The following is a 24,182-nucleotide window of genomic DNA, read 5'->3' as shown; positions in this document are numbered from 1 at the left end:
ATCAATTTAACCACTCCCTTCATCCTTCATCCTCTTTTTTAAAGGAATATATATATATATATATATATATATATATATATATATATATATATATAAAAACAGTGTTTTGTATTAACTGTCCAGTTTTGCAGAAAGTAAACCAAAAAGCCTGTCAAATAATTGAATTAGCACAAAATTGAAGGAGGAGAAAATCACATCTCCTTCTTCTACTGATCTTATACATTTCTCACACCAAAGCATATTGGTTGATCACTATTTCAACTACATTGCTTTTCATCATCTCCAGCCAACACCTCCTGTCCAGTCAGAATCAAATCTAAAATCTGGTCATATACATAGCCATTTTTAATATTTTTTAATATAAATTTTTCACTGAGGCATTTCAGTAATTGAAACCCAAGTTATCCAGATTTATAAGGGGAAAAGCACATATCAGCAACTCCTTTTCCATTTGAAATACTTATTTATATTTTCACCTGCTTTTTCACTGAAGTAAAATACTCGTTCCTTCACCAGAGGCATCATTCTTGTCTCACAGGGTGCCTGCACACTTGCCCAGACACAGAAATACCCAGGGTATCCATTCACCGACCAGGCTAATTTTGGCTAAATCCATGAGATTTTAGGAGGGGTGCAGCACAGCACTGCAGGACTGCATCAGCTGAAGCCTCAGCTGAACAGAGACTGAGCAGGAGACTGCTCTCTGCAAGTAGAGCAAGTTTGGGTTGCACTTCTCTACCCTCCCTGCTAACACACTGCTTATCTCTCGGGAGAAGGAAAAAAGGGAAAAGCAAGAATTTTGTCTGGCCTTTAAAGCCTTTGCAAAGAGAGGCTTTATATTTGTGTAGCTATAAATAAAATGCTGTATTATGCAGCTAAAGAATGCTGTTTTATGCAGCTAAAAGGGAAAGGGACACCAGAGGGTTAGACTCTGGTTACATATAAATACTCTTTTTTTGAAGCAGTGGCAGGATGTTAACAATTCCATAATAAGCATGTAGTTATCCACACATGCTTAGGATGACATGGGCAGGGGAAACCATTCACTACTACTACTACACTCTTTGGTGCTATAAAATAGCCTTCTGCTTCAAGATCTTGCATGGTTTGTGTGAAAACTCCCTAGGGACAGCAGGAAAGCACAATAATTGACCAGAAGGATCACACCAGAGAGGCCATGAACAGCTTGCTCTCCAAGTGAGGAGCCAGGATGATTTCTCTTCTCTTAAGGAAGTGCTTAATGGTTGGACTGAGGAATAGTTTATTTTGGGCTATAGGCAGAATTCCCCCCACCCTTTTCAACATGCTGGTTGATTTGGGTTTTTTTAAAGCATAAATTACTGGTTTGAATAAATAGCCAATAATGTTGGTGAATGCTTGTTAAAACACTTCACCTTCTGAAATGCTCATGGAGTCAGTTTTCAAGTAATGGCATACAACCTAGTGATTTTATTACCAAAAAAAGAAAAATCTCACTGTTAACCCACTACATACAAATAACAGAAAATCAAATCCAGCTGTGCAGAGAGGATCTCACAGGCACTTTTTTTTTTTTTTTTTTTTTTTTTTTTTTTTTTTTTTTTTAAGCAGAGAGCAAAGCAGAGCAGGGGCCTGGTTGCCCAGCAAAGCAGTATGCTTGAGCCTCTGTAATGGTGTTAGGCAGTGCCACATGAGCCCTCTCACCAATCTGGGGACAGTTCACACCGGCAAGCACAGAACCAGTGAGCCAGTGGAAACAGGGAATGCAGAGATGAACACGGCATTGCCATTTTTAGAGCTACTCTATTCTTTCTCTTCTGAATGCAGCCAAAAACCTCTGTGGGACAGACATGCAACCACATAGAGAAGTGAAAATCATATTGCCCCGAAGCAGTATTTCCCCAAAAGACCAGAAGGGGAGCACAAGTCATCAAACCACTGCTTCCAAAGAGGAAAGAAGGCAGAGACATATTACTACAGAAGAGAGAAGACTGATTTTTAGAAGGATCAGCCAAAAGTGAACTCTGTTCAGAATATTCATTATGGAAGTTTCCCATCCCAATAAACTCAATTCTCTGCCTAAATGCTTCTTTCCAGCTGAGATAATACAGATCCCTCAGGGAGATCATATCCGGTTCTCAGGAAAGATCTTTTCTTTTTGTCTTTCAAAGAAAAGGTTTGCTTTTTCACACATTAAATTCAGCTGCTTCCTGTCACCTGAATACCATGCCCAAGATCTATATTGCTTCCCTCTGTGATATGAACAAACTCAGTTCTTGCTGAGGTATACCACTTATCTTTCAAGTCCTGAAACACTTGAGGTGCTGACAATTTACTCTCCTTAGTCATCTGTAGTTTTGGGTGAAGTCCTTTTTAGAATTTGTGGTAAAGTTTTCAAAAATTTGCTACTGGTTCATATTTCTAGACCATAAGTACATAATTTAATGATTTCTTTTACCTCTCAACTATTACCAACTGCAAACCTCCAGAGGAAATGCCTCCTGCAGATGTAAGGCACCAGGATTGGTAATCCTTGCAGACACAAGTGGTTGAAAGGCTGATATACTACAAGTCAAAACTGAATTATTATTTATGTCCCCCATTATTACAGGTAACTTCTGGAGTTGTTTCATTTTGTTTCTCACTGAGAACAGACAAATTAAATAATTTTGCTCAGCTTTTTCCCAGGGAGGAACTGTAGTGCTACCTTCGTCCTGGCTATGAAAACATTCATAACCTTCTATTAAGCTGCTACACTTCTAAAATTTAATTTGCACATGTCTCCTTAATTCAGCTTTTGTGCTTAAGTCTTGCCAAACAGATTTTGCCCAGAGATCAGTGGTGCTAGTACCTACAAATCTGGTGTATTTTCAGGGATGTGGGTAGAAGCTATCCCTCCAAGCAGCCTCTACAGTGTACATACATGAAACTGTTCCTGTGCCTAGGTGACATTTGTCATTGACAACAGCCACAGTGTAGTAACTGACTAAGACAGTCATGCTTTTCATCCATTATTACTTGGCACAATCCTCCTTGTTCTTTTTTGCATGCTTCATGGTGTAAGTACCCTGAATGCCTTTTTCAGCTCTGCTAAGGACAAAGTCCCTTTGTTTCATCCTTTCATTTTCATCTTTGAAGCAGTTTTTGATAGTAGGCTTTGTACTCCAGCCAGTGTTCAGGTATTGATGCCATTATACATTCTTCAAAAGTAGTATGTTGACTACAGCTGTTTCCTTCTTTCCACCCATTTGTTAACTGAGTGAGAAGCATTGTATTGTGCTGCATCATGAGTGCAAGGTCACAGAACCACAGGACAGGTCAGGTTGGTAGAGACCACAGGGGATCATCTGGTCTAACCTCCCTGCTTAAGCAAGGTCATCCCAGAGCACATGGCACAGGATTGTGTCCAGACAGTTCTGGAATATCCCCAGGGAGGGAGACTCCACAACCCTACAATCCTTCTGTTGTTCAATCTGTTCCAGTGCTTGGTCACTGCACAGTAAATAATCTCTTCCTCATGTTCTGGTGGAGCTTCCTGTGTGTCACTTTGTGCCTTCTGCTTTTTGTCCTGTTGCTTGGCACCGCTGAGCAGAGCCTGGATCCATCCACTGACACCCTCCCTTCAGATACTCACAGACGTTGATGAGGTCCCCTCTCAGTCATCTCTGCTCGAGGCTGAGCAGGCCCAGCTCCCTCAGCCTTTCCTCTCGAGAGAGATGCTCCTGTCCCCCCATCATCTTTGTCACCCTGTGCTGGGCCCTCTCCAGCAGCTCTGTGTCTCTCTGGTCCTGAGGAGCCCAGAACTGGACACAGCACTCCAGATGTGCCTCACCAGGGCCGAGTAGAGGGGCAGGATCACCTCCCCCAGCCTGCTGGCAATGCTCTTCCCAATGCACCCCAGGACACCATTGGCCTTCTTGGCCACCAGGACACACTGCTGGCTCATGGAGAGCTTGCTGTCCACCAGGAACCCCAGGTTCTTCTCCTCAGAGCTGCTTTCCAGCAGATCAGACCGCAGCCTGTGCTGGTGCCCGGGGTTCTTCCTCCCCAAGTGCAGGACGCTGCATTTGCCGTCGTTGAATTTCAGACAGTTCTTCTCTGCCCCTCTCTCCACCCTCTGAAGGGCAGCATGGCCCTCTGGGGTATCGGCCACTGCTCCCAGCTCTGTGTCATCAGTGAACTTGCTGAGGAGGCACCTGCCCCTTCATCCAAGCACTGATGGAGAAGTTAAACAATACCAGGCCCACTCTGGAATCTGGGGCGTCACCTCTTGTGACAGGCCTCCAACCAGACCCTGTGCCACTCATAACAATCCTCTGGGATCTGCCATTCAGACAGTTCTCAGTTCACCTCTCTGTCCCCTCATCCAGGCTGTTCCCTTCCTGAGTTTGCCTATAAGACTGCTGTTGAAAGTCCAGGTAGGACAATATCCCCTGCTCTCCCTTCATCCATCTATCCAGGCAGTTGTTTCACTGTGGAAAGCAATCAGATTGGCCATGCCAGATGTTCCTTTGCTGAATCCATGCTGACTCCATCCTGATCTCCTTCTTGTCATCCATGCAGATAGAGACAGCCTCCAGAATGAGGTACTCCATCACCTTTTCAGGGATTGAGGTGAGGTGGACTGACTGGTAGTCCCCTGAGTCCTCCTTCTTGCCCTTTGTGAAGACTGGGGTGACATTTGCTTTTTTCCACTCCTCAGGCACCCCTCCTGATCCTTCATGATGCTTCAAACATGACCATAAGCAACCCAGCTATGGTGTCTGCTAGATCTCTCAGTGTTTCTGGATGCATCTTGTTAGGACCCATGGATTTGTGGATGTCAGATTTGCCTAGGTGTTCTCTAACCCAATCCAAACCAAAGGAAAGCAAGCCTTCCTTCCTTCCTTTCTTCCGCCACTTCCTTCCTTCCGCCACTTCATTCCACCACTTCCACCACTTCCTCCAGTCTTCAAGCCATGTGTTCCTCTGTGGGATTTTCCTGGGTTTTTCCCATCATTCCCCGCAACTGGCAGGACAGAAGAGAAAACAGCTTGTGCTCCAGATCCCTTGACCAGTTATCCCAAGACCCTGAGGTGGCTCTTGACTATCCACAGCTGCCTTATTGGGATGTCATCAGTACTCACCTGGAGCTCCAGCAGCACATGATAATCAGTTTGCCATACCAGCATGGGAAGTTTCTTGGGCTGTTTCTTACTTTGGCCCCATGAAAGCAACACACTTCCCTATGGGTTGGGTCCAGTTGACATCCATCATCTCCTCGAGGCTGCTCTTATGACTAGAAGTTGGGCCAAAGGCAGGTAGTCTTTTTTTGCTCCCTACTCTCCCATAAAACAGGTAAGATCTCTACAGAGCACCTGAGAGGTTTCTGAACAAGTGCTTGCTTATCTAGCACTAGCACCTGGTGCTGCCATGCATGCAGGTCGTTTCATTCTCCTCCTCCTCCTCCACTATGTAACTTCAAAAGCAATTACACAAGCCTGTAGTGCAGTTCAGTGACATTTTAAGCTCTTTCTCATGATGTCTTGTACTTCCCTCTTTCTGAGAATGTGATGACTCTAAGAAAAAATTAAATTTAATTGGCATGAACATCAAGTAAAATTAACTTCTTATCTTTATCCATGACCTCATTCTGCATGAAAACAGTAACCAAATTCTGTGTACTGTAGAGCAGCCCAACTTTATTTCTGTGTTAAACATCTCAGTTCTATCCCAAAGTATAATGATATAATGTTCTGTATTTCTCTTATGCTGATTTTCTAATGACACTGCCTAATTCAAACAAAGTTAAACTTTAGACACAGAAAATGTTGCTTTACTTTAAATGCACTACTGAGCAAAGGGAGGACTGCCAAGTCACATCTGGACTACCAGATCTGTGTGATTCTTCACTGACCATCTGCACCTAAGTTGATAACTGCATGTCTGTGTCAGGTACTCATTCAGGGAAATTAAATAAATGGGTTTTGATCTTACTAAAATACTGATTTTCACCCAGCCGGGTAAGCCTTCTGATTTAGCCCATCATGCAGTCAGACAGCATTAATGTTATTATCAAAAGAGAGACAATGGGAAAGCATGCAGCTGTAGGAGAACAAATTGTGAAACTGCAGCAGCTTTAATCAGCCTTAACTTCTGTGGAACCGCACCTTAAGTCACAAAACAGAAATCACTTTTTTTTCTGTAGTGTTATCATATATTGGTTTTAGTAAGTTTTTAACACATAGGGGTACAAAAAAAAAAAAAAAAAAGAAAAAACAAGTCTGTGTCTCATGCTCTGGAAGTGTTGGATTTAAACCAGTCAGATCTGCTTGATGCTGATGTGAGCTGGTCCACTGCATGGAAAATCAAGGTTCCCATCGTTAATGTTCAAATCCAGCAATTACTAGTGCTAAGTGGCATATTGCATTGCTATTCAGCTTGATAAGACTAACTTCCACCGAGCAAAAAAGATCCACACAAACCTGTAATAAAGATAAATTTAAACACTAGACTCTTCTTGCTCTGTGTTCCCTGCCAGTCACATATCAAAGAGCTGAAAGAACAGTTGGAGAGTTCTTATGCATAAAAGAACAATCTTTTCTGCAGTCACAAGCCTCAGCTGTTTTTTTCATATAAATTCTATTTCAGAATTGGCAGAATTACAGGTTGGTAAATAAAATCAGCAAAACAACTAGTGAAAAAGAGATGGGGAAGAAAAAGTACTTTCTGGTAGAAATTCAATATTAAAGAAATGAAGATTCAAAAAGACTGGCTGGTGAAATAGGAGGAGCTGAAAAAAAAAAAGGCCAAACATACTCTAGGTCAATACCTCACCACAGGTGAGTGATTATTTTACAGATTACTGAATTTCTGAAGGCTATGTGAAGTCATCAATGACTGCATAGTTTGGCCCTTTTTTACAGTGTAATCTGTAGAGATTTGCCTAGTTTTTCCTGTTGTAAGGAACGTAATTTTTTGTTGAACTAGGACATATGTTTAGAAAAGGCCTCTAGGACTGATTCAAGGACTTCAAGTGAAGCAGAACCACTGTGCCTCTAAGGTATTGTTCCAGTGGCTTCCCACCCTCAGGGTTAAGCATTCCTGTTTGCAGATGGAATGTGTTTGGCTTTAACTTGCCAGCAATTAGGAAGAATTTCTATCCCAACAGGTTTCAAAGCTTTTCCAAAGTTTTAAAATACCTTTACACAGAAAATTATCTTCCTATTTAAATGCTGCTTTATGGTCAGACACAAGCCTTTCACAGAATCATAGAATCATATATAAATATAATACTCTGAGTTGGAAGGGACCCACAAGAATCATCAAGCATGCAACAACTTTAGCTAGCACTTGAGCTAAATACTCAGGAAACAGCCAGAGCTGCCAGGAGTAAGGGAGAGGAGGATTTAAGAAAGCAGAATGTGCTTAAGAAGTCAGGAAGTTTCATAGGGCTAATAGAACACTCATAAGCCTACAGAAACCACTTTGGACAAAGAAATGAGCAGTTAGGGTCAGAAGCTTTAATAAAGGCCTTATTCAAAACATAATGCAACTCTAGCTGCTGGCTGAGCTGTAGCAACATGTGACAATTTCAACTCTTTGATGTTTCTGGTACCCATCCAGAACCCTGAAGTGAAGAGCTTTTAGTGAAAGACTTCTCTTACAAGGTGTCAGCCTAAGGTGGCATCTTAGGCCCAAAAACCTCCCATCTGATAGCCTAGTTCTGGACGGCACAGTGACACGATTTATGAAAGCGCAATATTCAATAATATTTATACAGTAATTGTACCTTTTTTATATGTCTTTGATGGGAATACTGAAAAAGGCCAGATCTCAGACTTTGTTATCCAGGAATGACTTTTACATGTGACTTCACATCATGCAATTCACCTGTTTTACTTCTGTTTTATGGACATAGCTGAACCCCCTTTACACCAATAATTAAGTTTATTACTAAGAGATCTTTCTATTACTGTCTCAGAAGGAGGACATCTCTCAATTAATAAGCAAGAGTTAGGTGGGAAAAACTAAAAAAAATACAGAGAAACAAAAATCAATGTCTTTTTCCTGGATTTTATGTTCTTCACTTGTATAAATTAACCAGAAAAAGTCAGTGCCAGGGAATTAAGCTTATTTTAGGAGTTCTCCAAATATGAAACCAGTAACTGGTTTAAAAGAAGGTACTAAACAAAATCAAGCTGTCAGCATCAGTTTTCTCAAAGATGTAACTGGGATGGGTCTTTGTAAGGGGCCAGGCATCTAACAAAGCCCTTTGGTGTGTAACTGGCAGTGTAGGTTGTTTTAGCATCTAGGAGAGTGTGATGCTTTGGGCCTGACCAGACAGGTTTACATAACTGTGAGAGAATGGACCCATGATGGGTCCAAAATGTTGCCAAGAAATCTATTTGTTTTGCTGGGAAAGTCTGGAGCATGAGTGATAGGTTTTAGTCTATTTCACAGTCAAGGCTTATAGTCTTCCTTCACTTTAGAAGAGCTATTAAATGGCTCAGTAATTTTATTAAGCTGGGCCAAAGATTGACACGTCTTGGCTGGCTTCTCATTTGGGTGCTTCCAATGTGTCCAAGTAGTGGTGTGAAGGTCCATTTTCTCCAGAGGAGGAAGATATATATCAAGTTTTCTGGTGAATACAGGAGGCTGTAGTCAAGCTTTGTGTTTTTCCTGAAATTCAGTTGTAGTGGAGAAAGGAAGACAGGGACTGGCTTTGTCTTGTATGGTTTTGGAAGCTTGGTTGGCTGACCGGCCCCACCCCAGTAAGAAAAGTTGTTGTAGTGAGGCCATCAAATGAAACATAATTGACCTTGTATTTCTGAATTTTATGGACATAGTGTTTCACCAGAGGAGGTGGCACATCACAGAATCACAGAATCACTAGGTTGGAAGGGACCTTGAAGATCATCAAGTCCAGCCCACACCCTAACACCTTAACTACACCATGGCACCAAGTGCCATATCTAGCCTTTTTTTTAAACACATCCAGGGATGGTGACTCCACCACTTCCCTGGGCAGACCATTCCAGTACTTTACCACTCTTTCCATAAAAAGATTTTCCTAATATCCAACTTATATTTCCTTTGTCGCAGCTTGAGACTGTGTCCTCTTGTTCTGTCAGTTGCTGCCTGGAGAAAGAGACCAACTCCCACCTGACAACCACCTTTCAGGAGCTTGTAGAGAGTTATAAGGTCACCCCTGAGTCTCCAGGCTGACCCACCCCATCTCCCTCAGTCATCTCTCACAGGACTTGTGTTCCAAGCCCTCACCAGCCTCGTTGCTCTCCTTTGGACACGCTCAAGCATCTCAACGTCCTTCCCAAACTGAGGGGCCAGAACTGGACACCGCACTCAAGGTGTGGCCTCACCAATGCCAAATACAAAGGAAGAATGACGTCCCTGCTCCTGCTGGCCACACAATTCCTGATACAGGCCAGGATGCCGCTGGCCCTCTTGCCCACCAGGGCTCACTGCTGGCTCATGTTCAGCTGGCTGTCACCAGGACCCCCAGGTCCCTTTCTGCCTGGGCACTGTCCAGGCACACCGTCCCCAGCCTGGAGTGCTGCAGGGGGTTATTGTGGCCAAAATGCAGGACTTGGCACTTAGACTTGTTAAACTTCATCTTATTGGACTCTGCCCATCCATAAATCATTCTGTAATTGGTTATGTACTCAAAGGGGGAGCCTTGCTTTTCTGGCCCAGATTCAGAGGTTTACAGCTTTGAGTGGCAACCAGTCCCTTGTAAAAACTGTCATTCTGAACAATGGTTCTGTGGTAAAATTTCTCTTTTGATGGGACAAACCTATTGTTTGGTCTGACCTGCTCCCCTTACTAGTAATTTTGTGCAACTTTCCCTGGAGACCATTATGGTTTCTGGTAGGAAGTTGAAATGAAATAGTCTTGGATCTAACCCAAGGGGTGTTTTTTTTGTTTTCTTTTTTATAATTTTCCTTCCTTTCAAACCACACTAAGAGTCATGAGGCAAATAAGCTTCCAGCTGACTCTGCACAGGAAGGAATTCTAGATGTCAAAGTACTATAGCGTAAATGATGCAATTAGGGTATTTGTATTAGGATATTTGAATTCTTCAATTTGATCAGAATTTGGCACTCCTGTTTTCCTTGGGAAGTAGATGTCCAGGCACCAGCACACTGGTGAGATGCTGACCGTGTGCCTATGCCTAGGGTACATAATTTTCCTGGAGAAAGAGGGTGAACCAGGATGTCGGAACCCAGGACATCCCTCTGGGTGTCCTGGATGGCCCGAGCCACTGGCAGGGGGCTCTGAGACCCTGGCATGCAGCCGAAGACACGTGGGGTTTTGATCTTAGCCCATGGAGCAAATTACCAACTCTGTATGAAGAATTACAAGCCACAAAAGTTTATGTAGCATAGTAGAGATAATCACAAAGTGGAGGAAAGAGTTTTTGAGTGCTGTACAGGGGGGTTTGGATTTTGTACATGGGGGTCTGAGGCTCCAAGATGGAGGAATAAGGGCATGCCTTGTCTTTCTTCCTTCTTCTTCCTAGCCTCCATGATTTGGGTGATGGTGGCACTTTTAGATTGGTTTAGAATAGAAGCTGACTGTCTAACATAGGTGATAGTATTGGAACAGAATTGTAAATACAGTACACATAGTTTTTAGTATAAAAGATAACAGCGGCCTCGTGGGCAGGGAGTGTGCCTTTGGCTGACCTGCTGAACGGACTGCAGCAGCTCAGGAAGAAAATCTTTTAGATAACACACGATAAATAACCTTGAGACCGGACGATTGAGGACTACTGAGTCTTTCTTTGAAGGCACGGGTTGGAGCAGAGACTTTTCCACCTTTTGGGCTCACCCTGACCTGAGGGAGACTCCGACACCAGGAACATACACAGATGTGTTTTTACAGGAAATGCATTAATAAAGTGTTTAAAAGTGAGAAGCTAATGAGATTCAGACCACCTCTAAGAGGAGGTTTGTTCAGAGATCTCACATTTCAGCTGCCAACCAAGAGTTACCAAAAAACTTTTCAGGTTCCCCATCATCTTTGTTGGAGAACACTCTGTGCTTTTTGGATGTAACCACAGCTCTTGCAAAATATTCAAAATATGATAAGCAAGTCCATCTGTCTTCAATTTTTTAAATTTATAAGCTCTACATGTTTGGAGACCTCATAGGCGTTATGAATTTATTTTACTTAGTGTAAGCCAGCAGTGCTACTATTCCTTCAAAATATGTTACAGTTTTATTGTAACTCTAATTCTAAACCATAGATATTAATAGTTTCCCATGTAGTAGAATCTTGAAAACATTAGGAGGTACAGGAGGGAATGCAAGATATGAACCATATGTTGTTGGAGGGTTAGGCACATGTCTCTATAACCAAGCAAGACTTAATTTAAATTAGATTACATATCTGAAGATAGGCAGAAACAGCTACATGTGTAGCCTGGAGGAGATGAGAATTTTGAAATTTTAAGTTGCAAAGTCATCTGACATGAACTGTGATAAGCAATAGCAACAACTTAACCCTACAGTGTCGTTTCGTATATGATGTGTTCAGTGGGAAAGAACATGATAATACAGTAGGAAAGATAACTTAATACCAAAGCAGCACTATTTTAGATGCTGTTCCAATATTTTAGTTATGATAATTAATTGAATACAATGTTCCAAACACTTGGGTAGGTGTGCTGGTTTTGGCTGAGGTGGAGGTAACTTTCTTCACAGTGGCTGGTATAGTACTGTGTATTGGATTTGTGCTGAACACAAGAGTTGATAATACACAGGTATTTATGTTATTGGTGAGCAAGGCTTACACACAGCCAAGACCTTTTCTGCTTTTTTGTACTCCACGCTGGCAAGGAAGGTGGGGGTGCTTGGGAGGTTGGGAGGAGACAGGAGAGGTGACCCAAACTGACCAAAGGGACATTCCAGACCATATGGCACCATGCTCAGTACATAAAGTGGGGGGAAGGAGATTATCAACAGGCATTTGGAGTGATGGAGTTTGTCTTCCCAAATCGTTGTCGCCTGTGATGGAGCTCTGTTCTCCTGGAGATGGCTGAACACCTACCTGCCCATAGGAAGCAGTAAATTAATTCCTGAGTTTGCTTTGCTTTTGTGCACTGCTTTTGCTTTCCCTGTTAAACTATCTTTATCTCAACCCACAAGTTTTCCAGCTTTTACCCTTCTGATTCTCTCCCTGATCCTGCTGGAGGGGAATGAGTGAGTGGTTGCCTGGGGCTTGGCTGCTGCCTGGGGTTAAACCATGGCAGTAGGGATCACTAAAACCTAGCAATGCTTAGAGAATAGTGCAATGAAAACTAGCAAATTTTGTTGAATCTGGGCCTTTAAGAGAATTTATTCAGTATGCAACTCGATCTTTGAGTGGGCTTCGACAAAGATTTCCATTTGTAGTGTTTGGAAAAATACTGTAAATTATAACCAAATGTGGTTATGATACCTTTTATTAGAGCTCTGGAGTTACACTTAAGGTGCTGACCTAAACACTGAAAAAAGACCAAAATATACATATGTTTCAGATATGGAGAAGTTAAGGACATCTAAACACAGAAGGACAGATCCACACCTTGCACATAGCAGCTTCTTTTATTGGTTTCACCAAAGTTTTTCCAATGAATACCATCTGGTGACATTGCCTATGCAAAAGAAAGTGTTGAAAAGTGTGTAGATATGGATATTCTGCACCGGTGGATCATAGTCTTCACAACTCAAGTCATTCTAAATGGACATTTCCTGTGTGTTTGAGGTACAAACTGCAGTTTATGCTGTTGCAAACATGCAGCTGCAAGCATGCAGCAGTTAGAATAAAGTAAAACTTTCAATCATTTCTGCCAGGTAGTTTTAATGATGCATTCACATGCCTTTTATTCCCCAACTTTCATCATTTTCACTTCCAAGAAAAATATTGTCTGTGTACATTGGGACAAATCTGCAGTAACAAGCACCAGTCATAAGCTATTACATTTGCACAGCATAATAAAATGAAATACAGAAACACACAAAGCTATTTATCTGCTTATCCATGTTAGCTAGCTGAAAGGTGAGCAGAGGGGAGGTTAAATCCTCTGACTTTCTACTCATGACTTCCTACCACACTTAGTAGGGTTGCTGTAACTGTTTTCTCCCAGAGCTTGGGGAAGACAATTTGTGCTGCTGCAGAGGAGGGAGAAAAGCTCCCACAAAGACAAGCCACCAAGTTAGTGCAACTGAGAAACAAGGGCATATTTAGATGCACAGCTCACCTCACAGCTTACCAGCAGTAGAGCTGGAGTGCATTATGTCTATATTTCTTGTATACACCTCTTGTACATTCACAGAATAACTCCACAGCAAACACAGAAACGGTCTCATGCCTCATGAACTGCTCAGACCTAGGAAATTCTGTATATTTTAGACATGCCTCTTGCACTGAATGTGTGGATCAGCTATGAACTACCAGGAATATGTTCAGTACATCCCAAAGATGCTGTTGTTGGATCAACATACAGGAATTCCCATGGCCCTGCTTCTACCTAGGATTCTTGTCGGCCTGTTAGGTATGGAAAGGAGGTGAATTCAGAGAGATGTCAATGTTACCATTAATGCAGTGCTGTATTGCCAACTACCTATTTCTGTCTGCATGATTCCTGCACAGAATGTTAGCATACATATAGAGAAGGAATAAAAACTGCACAATGTTTTGATCTGTCTTCTTAAAAAGTGAAGTTATCTGTGAAGTCCTGAACAAAGCTGCAAGGGCAGCTAACCTTTGTAAGTGGTTCTTATATCCATCTTGGTCCTGAGGATATGTCTCCTCATACTCCACGAGAGACATGAAGATACTTGAGACATAGTGTAGGAGGAGGTAAGTACGTGGAGGTCAAATCCATATTCTCATGTCTCTTGACATGCTTTTCAGATGGTTTAGGTTTCTGTGGCCACACTTCATGAGCTATGTAATCTCTCCTGTGAAGAATAATTTCATTATTTCTTTTTTGTTCCAGAAAAAAATATGTTCCTTTTTCTGGACACACAAAGAAATTAATACTTCCCCTTACCTCCACCAGCTAAGAAAGTTTGGATATGATACAAGCAGTTAGTGAAATACACAAGCCTTTTGCATTTTAAAACATGGACAGTGCAAAAGGAACAGAGGCAGATCTTGATAACCCAGCCAGGCCAGGTTTCCCCTTCTTTCCACCCAGCAAGGGTAATGGCTTTACACAGAGCTATCTCTGCTCTACAGTGGAATTACACCAGAAGACATAGCTCCTTTTAAAGACCAATAATTATAGCAGGCTATCTACTGTGTATAGGAAACAAAGGAGAGGCAACAAGAGCCTTCCCAGACAACATGCTGTACACCTGTTCAGCCCAGGTTGGGGAGGTAACATCAGAACAGTTTTACAGCAAAACACCAATTGGGCAAAGAAACATCAGCATGGCCAGATAGTCAGTTTTTTTCTCAGCTATTGCTTTAAAAGAGCTATGTAAGATACTGGGGTAGTGTTACTTAACTCTAGGACAACCTTGCAGAACCACAAGAAGACTGAGAAAACTTGACCATCCAACATTCAACATCCTGAACCTATTTCACTGTCCAAATCCTTTGGTACAGGGCAGAGAGTTTGCTGCCTGGCACAAGCAAATTCACTTTCTTACGTCAGAAGTATTTCTCCACTGGTGTGCAGATCTGTTTAGACCATTGGCAGTCAGCCAGGAGAAGCAGTCAGTATAGGAGCTATTATATATTAATATTGCACTTTGCTTCTGGAGTGAAGCTGAGTGGGCAGGGGCCTGAGCCTCTGAATACACTGTATTAGTGATACATTTTAGCAAAATATGCAAGGCTCTCAAAAGTCTGTGTAAAGAAGAAGAAGAGAGAATTCACGTTGCAAAGTATTAGGTATAGTGGTAAAAACAGAAATTCAGAAGTAAAAATAACTAAGAACGTCAAGGAGTCCTTATGTAGATGTCACACATGTTCCAGCCACTTAGCATGGTGTTTTCAGCAATCTAAAGCAAATGTAGTTTTAAACAAGGGTCAAGAAAAGACAAGCTGGAACACAGCAGACATTCAGCATCTTCAGCAGTAGGGAGAGCCCAGTAATGGAGAGGGTCTTTTCCAAGCCAGTCACTGCCCGGTTCCATGTTTGAAACAGTCAATATGTACCAGAGACAAGAAACCGATCACAGGTAGGCAATATTTTACCAGAGTGATGAAGTGTTTTCTGGAAGTAGGTATAAGAAGGGGATGGATTCAGTAGACTTCTCCACCAGAATGGGTACTGCGAGAGCTGAAAGAAGTCATTACTAAGCCACTCTCCGTTATTTACAAGCTGCCCTGGCTAACCAAGGAGGTCACAAAAGACTAGAGGTTAGCAAATATTACCCCCATCTATAAGAAAGGCTGGAAGTAGGATATGGGGAGCTATAGGCCTGTTAGCCTGACCTCAGTGTCAGGAGAGTCATGAAGCAGATAATCTGGAATGTCATTATAAGGCAAGTGCAAGACTACCAGAAGATGAAGCCCAGTCAGCCTGGGTTTGTGAAATGCAGGTCCCAGGTCCTGCTTGGCCAACATGATTATTTTCTATGACAATGTGACCTGGTGAGTCGATGAAGGAAAGGCTGTGGATGCATCTACCCGGACTTTTGTAACGCCTTTGACACCATCTCCCAAAGCCTTCTCCTGAGAAACTGGATGCTCCTAGCTTGGACTGGTGCTGTCTGCACCTGTCCAAGAAGAACTTAAAGAACTGCTTGGATGGCTGGGTGTTGGTGAATGAAGTTAGATCCAGCTGGGGCCCAGCCACCAGTGGTGCTCCCCAGGGCTCAGTACTGGGGTCAGTCCTGTTTGGTATCTTTATCCATTATGTGAACAAGGGAATTGCATGCACCCTCACTCAGTTTTCAGGTGACACCAAGATGGGCAGGAGTGTTGATCTGCCAGAGGGTCAAAAAGGTCTGCAGAGGCATCTGGACAGGCAAGATCTATAGGCTAAGGCCAATGGCATGAGGTTCAACAAGTCCAAATGCCAAGTCCTGCCCTTCAACCATGTGAGAGACTGAAAACCTGAAAGAGCTAATGTCTCAAACATTTGACAGAAGAGAAAAGGAATGTTATCATGCCAACTAGACAAGATGTGGTTAGAAAAGAGGGTCTTACAGAGGTAGCATAGTGCTTCTATGGGACCAGCTTCCTTATCTTGGGTAACTTTTTAAGAACAAATTTGAAAACTATGAGACCATCCAACCCCTTCTGAAAAGTTTGAGAATAACAAGATGCACATGCAAGAACTAGTCTATAAATACTGCAACCGAGAGAGGTGAGGGTGTGCATCCATCATCCATGCACCTGCCATCCAGAGAAAGGAGACAAGAGGCAGTACTGGAGCCCTGGGTAGTAACACAGTTCTGTTTTATCTACCTCTATTTTCCTAACTCTCCTTCTTCCTTTCTTCCTCTGCTTAAAAGTTTGAATCACTGCTGCTGCAGGCTGTTCAAAAATCACCATTGTCATGTGCTGTTCAGAAAAGTTTAATCTGTGGCTGTCCAGAAAAGTTTAAATCATTGCTGCCACAGATCTTTCAACTTATCATAAGATTTAGATCATTCCTACCATGAATAAAACTTTTTAATTAATCACATGGCGTTGTTTTGCCGTAATTCAGCCCATGAGTGCCGTGAGCATGGGCTCCTTCAAAGTAGGAGGTGCAGCACTGTCCTCTGGGGATCCAGATGGACATGTTACAACATGTCCATGTAACGACATGTTACAACAGCCCCAGGCAGTGCTGCAGGCTGGGGGCGGAGTGTCTTGAAATGTGCTTGAGGCAAAGAACTCATGGATGCAGGTCAACATTGGCTGAACACGAGCCAGCGTGTGCCTAGGTGGCCAAGAAGGCCAAAAGCATCCTGGCCTGTACCAGCAATAGTGTGGCCAGCAGGAGCAGGGAAGGGATCATTGCCCTGTGCTCATCACAGGTGAGGCTGCACTGTGTTCACTTTTGGGCCTGTCACTCACTTCAGGAAAGACACTGAATTGCTGGAGTGTGTCCAGAGAAGGACAATGGAGCTGGTGAAAAGTCTGAAGGACAAGTCCTGTGAGAGGTTGTTCAGGGAGCTGGGGTTGTTTACACTGCAGAAGGGAAGGCTCAAGGGTTACTCACTCTCTATAACTTCCTGCAAGGAGGGTGTGGCCAGCTGGGGGTGAGTCTTTTCTCCTTGAGAGGATGACAAGAAATGGCCTCAAGTTGCACCAGTGGAGGTTTAGAATGGGCATTAAGAAGAATTTCTCTACAGAAAGGGTTGTAAAAGACTGGAATATGCTGCCCATGGGAATGGTGGAATTCCCCACTCCTGGAGGTATTTAAAAGCCATGTAGATGTGGCACTTAGGAATAGGCTTTACTGGTAGACCTGGCTAAGTTAATTGCTGGACTTGATGTTCCTGGAGTTTTTCCAGCCTAAAGGATTCTCTGAGGACAAATGGTTGATGTTAGCTGGTAAGACTTCAATAGCCATTGTCTTCTCTTAGGTCTCTACTTTGATTCAGCAAAGACAACAGTGGTATTACTCAAGATTGTGCCTCAGATGACACAGGAAGTAAACATCAAGATCAGGCAACAGCCACCGTTTGAAGAAAAGGGAATCTCTCAGATCCATTTTAAAGGATCAAATTCCTACTTATGAATTCATGAGTTCCTTCTGTGGACAAATACTTGGAATATCATTCTCTGGGGGACAGGGAAAAGCCTCAGAACTGAATTCTGTCAGGGTAATGAGCACAGTGTAAGTATGAGGACTTCTAAACATCAAGACTGAGGAATAACATAGCTGAGAAAAATAAACAGCCCAGCAATGTAAGAGTGACAAGTACAGTTCCTCAGCACTCTGTATTGCGAATGGTATTATTTAATATCATTTTTAATGGCATAGTCAAAGGGATCAAGTGCGCTCTCAGCAAATTTGCAAGTGACACCAAGATGAGTGATGTGGCTGACATACGAAGGACAGGATGCCATTCAGAGGGACCTGGACAAGCTCAAGAATTGGGCTGGTGGGAACCTCAGTGTTTACCAAGACCAAGTGCAAGGTGCTGCACCTGGGTCGGGGCAACCCCCAGCACCAGCACAGGCTGTGCTGGGGAGAAGGACTTGGGGGTGCTGGTGCGTGAGAGGCTGGACATGACCCAGCAATGTGCTCTCACAGACCAGAAAGCCAAACATGTCCTGGGCTGCATCCAAAGCAGCGTGGCCAGCAGGCCCAGGGAGGGAATTCTGCCCCTCTGCTCTGCTCTGGTGAGACCCCACCTGCAGGGCTGCATCCAGCTCTGGGGTCCCAGCACAGGAAGGACATGGAACTGATGGAGCATATCCACAGGAGAGTCAATAAGATGATCAGAGGGATGGAGCAGCTCTCCTGTGAGGAAAGGCTGAGAGAAATGGGGTTGTTCAGCCTGGAGAAGAGAAGCTTCAGGGTGACATAATTGTGACTTCCAGCCACTGAAGTGAGCCTAGAAGAAAGATGTAGAGAGACTTTTAAACAAGAGCATGTAGTGGCAGGACAAGGGAGAATGGCTTCAAACTGAAAGAGACTCATTTTAGATTAGGAAGAAATTCTTTACTGTTGAGGGGAGTGAGGCATTGGTACAGGTTTCCCAAAAAAGTTGTAGATGCCCCATCCCTAGGAATGTTCAAGGCCAGGCTGGAGGGACCTTTGAGCAGTCTGGTCTGGTGAAAGGCATCCCTGCCCATGGCACCAGAGGTGGAACTAAATGATCTTTAAATTGCCTTCCAACCCAAGCCATTCTATGATTCTATGATGTCTCTGAAAGCAGCTCAGTCTGGGTAGTGCAAGACATCTCCATTACATCTGCAAAAATGAGTACAGTGGGAATAAACTGATTTTTTGAGTAATACTAATCAAGCTAAAATGCCATCATGGATTGTCTATCATTGGTGACTTCCTTCTTTCCACACACTGGGACCAGGCTAGAACAGGGTGGGCAATGCTCATGCTGTCAAAAAGAGGCTTGGGATCCCACCCTCAGGTTTCTTCCCAGAGCTGTAGAAGTTTATGTCCCTTTCTGCTTTGAGTCAAACACTCTACAGTGAGTGTGATTTACTGATTAAGGACTTCAGGAGCCAGCCCACAGGAATTACAGTGAGAGAAGGAGACCTCTGGTTTTATGCCTCATACATCATTCCTGGCAAAATCAGTATTCCCTAATGAACATACGTCTTCCAGTGTGACATTTAGTTAGAGATGAATTATTAATTTGAAAATAATTCTATACTTAATACAGTTCCTGTTAAATTAAATATAAAAACATAGGCAATTTAGGATCAGCAGGTGACTGCCTAGATTTGTACAGATGATCTCTAGTCTACATTTAAGGCTATACCTCCTCATACTGAATCTTTTTCCGAAGCAGCACAATAGGCAAAGAAGGCCACAGAGGGCTTAAATAAAGCTCACCGTCTTTTTGAGAAGCCAGTTTTCTCACTTGCATCAAAATTCCTTCTGTGAAATCATAAATCAGGAGGAGTCCTTGTGGATTCATTTTTGTCTCAAAGGAGTTTTGAGTCAGGACTTGAAAAAGGAAGTCCTTACAGGGAACAAGACAGAACATAGGTAATCCCTGACAATTAGAGCACTAGAAGAAAACACTTCGGAGTGCAAATCTCAGGGGGAAAAAAAAGATGAGTCACTTCCTTAAGAATTTTATACAATTTCCACTTTCATATAGCTGAAGGAGAGGCAAACAGGAAGATGTATAAACAATGAATGTGCTCACTCTTGCTAGTCCATGTGACCTTTTTGGAATGGATTTTTTTAAAAAACCTTCCAATACAGCACTGAAACTTTCTGGCCACACTTGTGATCTTCCAGCATTTTTTGGAATTATTCGTCATTTCTCCAAGGGAAAATGATCTGACTATTCTTTCTGCTCCAAATCTGCTAGCTTCCCATTGCTTTAGTCCTCCTACTCTCCTAAGGTCCATGATGCAGCAGGCCAGTCTTCAGCTTGATTCTGGAGTGTGTTGAGGAAGCCCTTCTGTCAGCTTTTTATGGTAAAACTGCACTGTGACCTAGGCAGGGAAAATAGCTATGCTACCTAGCTCATCATGTACCTGCATATGGGACAGCCAGTGCCAGCAGTAGCATTTTGCAAAGAAGAAATGGCTGATGAGGAGCAAATTAATGGCACTTCACTAATACCTCAGTTGATATTCCATTACAGCTTGGCTGTATGCATAGGATTTGGAAGGATGGGGTTTGGAGTTACCGGGAGGGTGAGGGGTCCTGTAGATCAACAGGATGAGGGTGTGCAGGGCAGGTACGTCTTGGAACACCCCACAGGAGCAGGCAGGGAACAGCTGCCAGAACCTACATTTGTCCCCTTGCAGACATTCCTGGCCTTTTGAATGCTAGGGAACCTCTCAGTAGCCCACGATGGAAAAAAGGCCAGGATTGCCTGCAGATGGCAGTAACCCCAGACTGCCATGGTCTTTGCTCAATGAAGTTTTCAGCATGATCTGGCAACACAATTGGTTTTACACCTCAAGTATTTCTCCCTTCCTTTTGTGCATAATCCTGCTTTCTTTGGGGAGTTTCAGAGTGAATTTTGTCGAATTTTCCCCAAATTATGATATATGCCCTCAGATTTCATTGTAATACTCACCAGGAGTGAGGACCATCAGTGATAATTCAGCACCAATATATGATAGTATGAAAACATTATTTCTGCACCCACAGACATGCCTGAAAATACTTTTTACTGGAAAATAATGGGAGAAAAAGAGGAAGACTCTTAACAACAAGGAGTGGAACATTGCTAGACTTAGAGGTTTGCTACACTTTACTACTCCTTCTGGCGTGATAAATATTTAAAAAATAACTACATGATTCTTCAGAACTGAAGGCACTATTTTGTGACTGCAGCAAGTAATCATATTAATGTCAGTGCTAAACAGTTAAAATTGCTGTGTAAGCATTTTGATGTTGCAGTTGTCAAATCATCCCCTTTTTTCTAAAAACTAATGATACCTGTGTTTTGGCATCTGCTATGCTTGCTTGCTTAGCTATAGGGTTAGAATTTTTTTGTTAATTTTTCTGATTTTCACTGTCTTCCGATTTTCCAAATTACACTTTTTCTTGACTGAGGTCTATCAAGTTAGTCTCACCAATACTGCTAATAAGATAAAACAAGTATGTAAGGATGGGGAGGTTTACTAAGAATTATGGAAGAATAGCAGACCCTTTGAGGGTAAAAAGAATATGGGTCTTCTTCATTTATCTAAACAGAAGTAGGGATGAAACTCATGAATAATTTATCAGCTTACATTAAATATTTGTTTAAGCCAGGGAGGACACCCTGGAGTCACAGCTCAGAACCAGAATTCAGGATATTTGCTATATGGCTTACTACTGATAATTACTGTCCACAGAGGTCAAGGATGACATAGTACCATTGCTTGAGAGAAGAAACTGCAGCCCATAAATGGCTGAACTGTAATTCAGGAGAATTTAGTTCTCCCTTGCTAAAATGAACCCTCACAGGGAAAAGCAACATCTCCTTAATGATATAATCTACTTCATGTACCACCTCTAATTTCTGTGAAAAGTCAGATTGAAAAAACAGCATAAAAATCTTGTGTTTAGACGGCATGATGACACTGTGCAAAACAAGACAGGGATGTAAAAAATGTGGTGAAGAATTGGGGCAGGCTCTAATAACAAGAACTGATTGCCCACAGCTAGGTTGCAAAGAAAATCACTGAAGATGAGCATTCATTTTTGTAAATACCTTCTCTTTCAAGCTATGGAGACTCAGTCAGAGACCCAACTACCTGACTGAGTTAGAGAAGAATAGATGACAGATGAGATGCTTGCAAAGGGAAGAAGATCATCCATGTGCAAAGTATCAAAGTATATCACATACCAATATTGACTATGGTATTGACTAAGCAAAAGGAGCATATGAAAAGTAAAATGTTCTGTTTTTAGATGGTGAATAGATTTGAAACAAATAGGGAATGCACAGTAAGAGAAAGGTCTCCCTTGAGAGAAGTTTGGAGCCCTTGTGACCATAACAGTACAAAAGCATGTTAACCGGAAACATTTGGAAGATTATCTGTAATTCCCATGCATCTCAGAAACATTTTTCTTTGTGCCATATCAGAAGCCTGAAGTCTGGATGCCAAACATCACTTCTTCCACCAACACATACATTCACCACATGTTAAAACAGATGGTTCAGTCATCTCCAAATTAATAAGTAACTGTTGAGAGCAGGTTTTAACTATTTATATGCATGCAGTGTTCACTGCAATTTTGGGCAAAAGTTTAGCAAAAGAGAGAGGTATCTGTAGATGCATAGTGCTCATCAGTGCCTAAAAAATGAACTTCATGATTGCTTAGTCTTCCAAATTTACTGTCATGGAAAACTGCTATGGAAAAGTCCAGTGTATTCTGACAACACAAACATCATGGAAAGATCACATGCTGCTCTATGAATCCATGTAGCTTAGAGAATTGAATGCAAATTTTGGGTAACTGTTAAAAGACAGTCACTTTACTTTTGAAGGACAGATGTTCCTAAGCCATAAAAACCCATTTTGACAAGGAAAAAAAAATTAAATTAAGTAAGTTATACATTAGGAAGAATTCATATTTCCTGTTGAACGGTTTCCTGTATCCACGTTTATCCTGCGTGGTAATGAAGTCCTAGACTTTGTCATTGAGCAGCATGATTCTGTCCTGGCAGAGGGATGTCAGAGAGCATGCTCTCTGCCCTTTGTGTCAATGGGGGTCATACAGTCTTGTACTCTTTCTTATTCCTACATACACATGTAAAACTTTCCAAATTGCACTGCTGATGGGAATTTTAATTGTTCGATTTTCATTACCCTAATCTCTGCCACTGCTTTCCATACAGTCATTCCTATGCAGAAAACTTCAAATTATCCTGGAAATTTAGACTCAGAAGTTCTTACACAGTCACTGCTGTCTTAGTGCAGTATACATGCATTTCTGATCAAATCCCTAGGCTAACTCCAGAGTGTAGAATAATATCTCTCACTAACACAATACTTTTTATGAACAGTTGATACACAATGTAATTAACAAACCACATGGATACTCTCAAAGATGTTTCTGGAAACACTAGAAAATGTAATGGGGCTTTCCTCTAGGATTTTTCTGCTTTGAAGAAGCAGGATGTAAGCACTTAAATAATTTGTGAGTCCAATTAGGATTGGACTTCAGCCCTTTTGACAGACAACTAGGACCTCAGAAGGTATACCTTGTTCATTTACTTTAAAATGCAGTTCCTACAAGTTTCCCATTAGAAAAGTCGCTGCAGGAATCAGGTACGTGCAAGGAATCAGGCTGTAAGCAGGGAAGAAGAACTCCTGAAACTAGTAAGAGCAAATATGCTTAGAGGGAGGCTGGAGAGAAACATTGAAGGCACTGTCTGTCCTTACAAAAGGACAGACAAAGTAAAAGGATATGAACACATTGGAGGGGACTATGAAAAGTCCTTAGAGGGGCATCCAGGACTTAAGGAGGAAGGATGAAGTGTGTGAGAAGGGAAAGGTGGTATCATAACACTAGGAAGAACCATTATTTGGAAAACCTGGATTTTGCTTTCAGTGATCAATTTGATTATATAACTAGGCAGCTTGCATTAATTGTAGAAAAATTTGGCAAAATATACACTGTGTATTTGGCCTGTTAAAGCACCCTTACAGTACTGCACTTACTTGCAGGGGCGTGAATTCATCATAGCTCACTAGCCAGAGGTACTTGTCCCCTTTAAAAAACAAACAGAACATACTGAAAGTACACCCATGTGAAACCTTCTAACGCTAAGTAGAGTGCATGAAAATATTTTTAATAAAAATGTACATGAACATTTGAAATCTGACGTTCTCAATTCCTGCTTTTTGGCTTACACTAAATTGGCCATCAGACATGAAACCTCATCACAGGCTTTAATGGGAATGCAAGCACATGCCGTAAACTAACCAAATGCCACAAATGAATGACATCTTGCATGTTGAAATATGCACCTTGCATATTGAAAGGACTATTTCGATAATGACATTGTGATTACTTTTTCATAAATATGCTTAGAAAGGCTTTTCTCATGTAATGGAACTTGAATTTCTTCAGGTGTAATTTTCCTCATAAGCCTGTCCTGGTTTGGGACAGA

The 24,182-nt window shown here is 42.2% G+C and overlaps 1 protein-coding gene across 1 annotated transcript; it reads right to left on the bottom strand.

The window, feature by feature from the left end:
• Positions 1 to 8,131: 8,131 nt before the first annotated feature.
• Positions 8,132 to 18,599, bottom strand: SAXO1 (stabilizer of axonemal microtubules 1). The gene is given in 10 exon segments (XM_038125581.1): positions 8,132 to 8,194; positions 8,196 to 8,385; positions 8,387 to 8,667; positions 8,670 to 8,749; positions 8,752 to 8,832; positions 9,616 to 9,649; positions 9,652 to 9,797; positions 12,547 to 12,616; positions 13,781 to 13,925; positions 18,274 to 18,599. Coding segments are annotated over 10 exon segments (1,152 nt in total). The 5' UTR covers positions 18,336 to 18,599.
• Between the last annotated feature and the right edge of the window lie 5,583 nt (positions 18,600 to 24,182).

This window comes from Motacilla alba, chromosome Z (genome assembly GCF_015832195.1).
Source record: "Motacilla alba alba isolate MOTALB_02 chromosome Z, Motacilla_alba_V1.0_pri, whole genome shotgun sequence".
In the NCBI taxonomy this organism is placed as follows: Eukaryota; Metazoa; Chordata; class Aves; order Passeriformes; family Motacillidae; genus Motacilla; species Motacilla alba.
The sequence above is the reverse complement of the archived record's forward strand: the minus strand, read 5'-3'. Positions and strand labels throughout refer to the sequence as shown.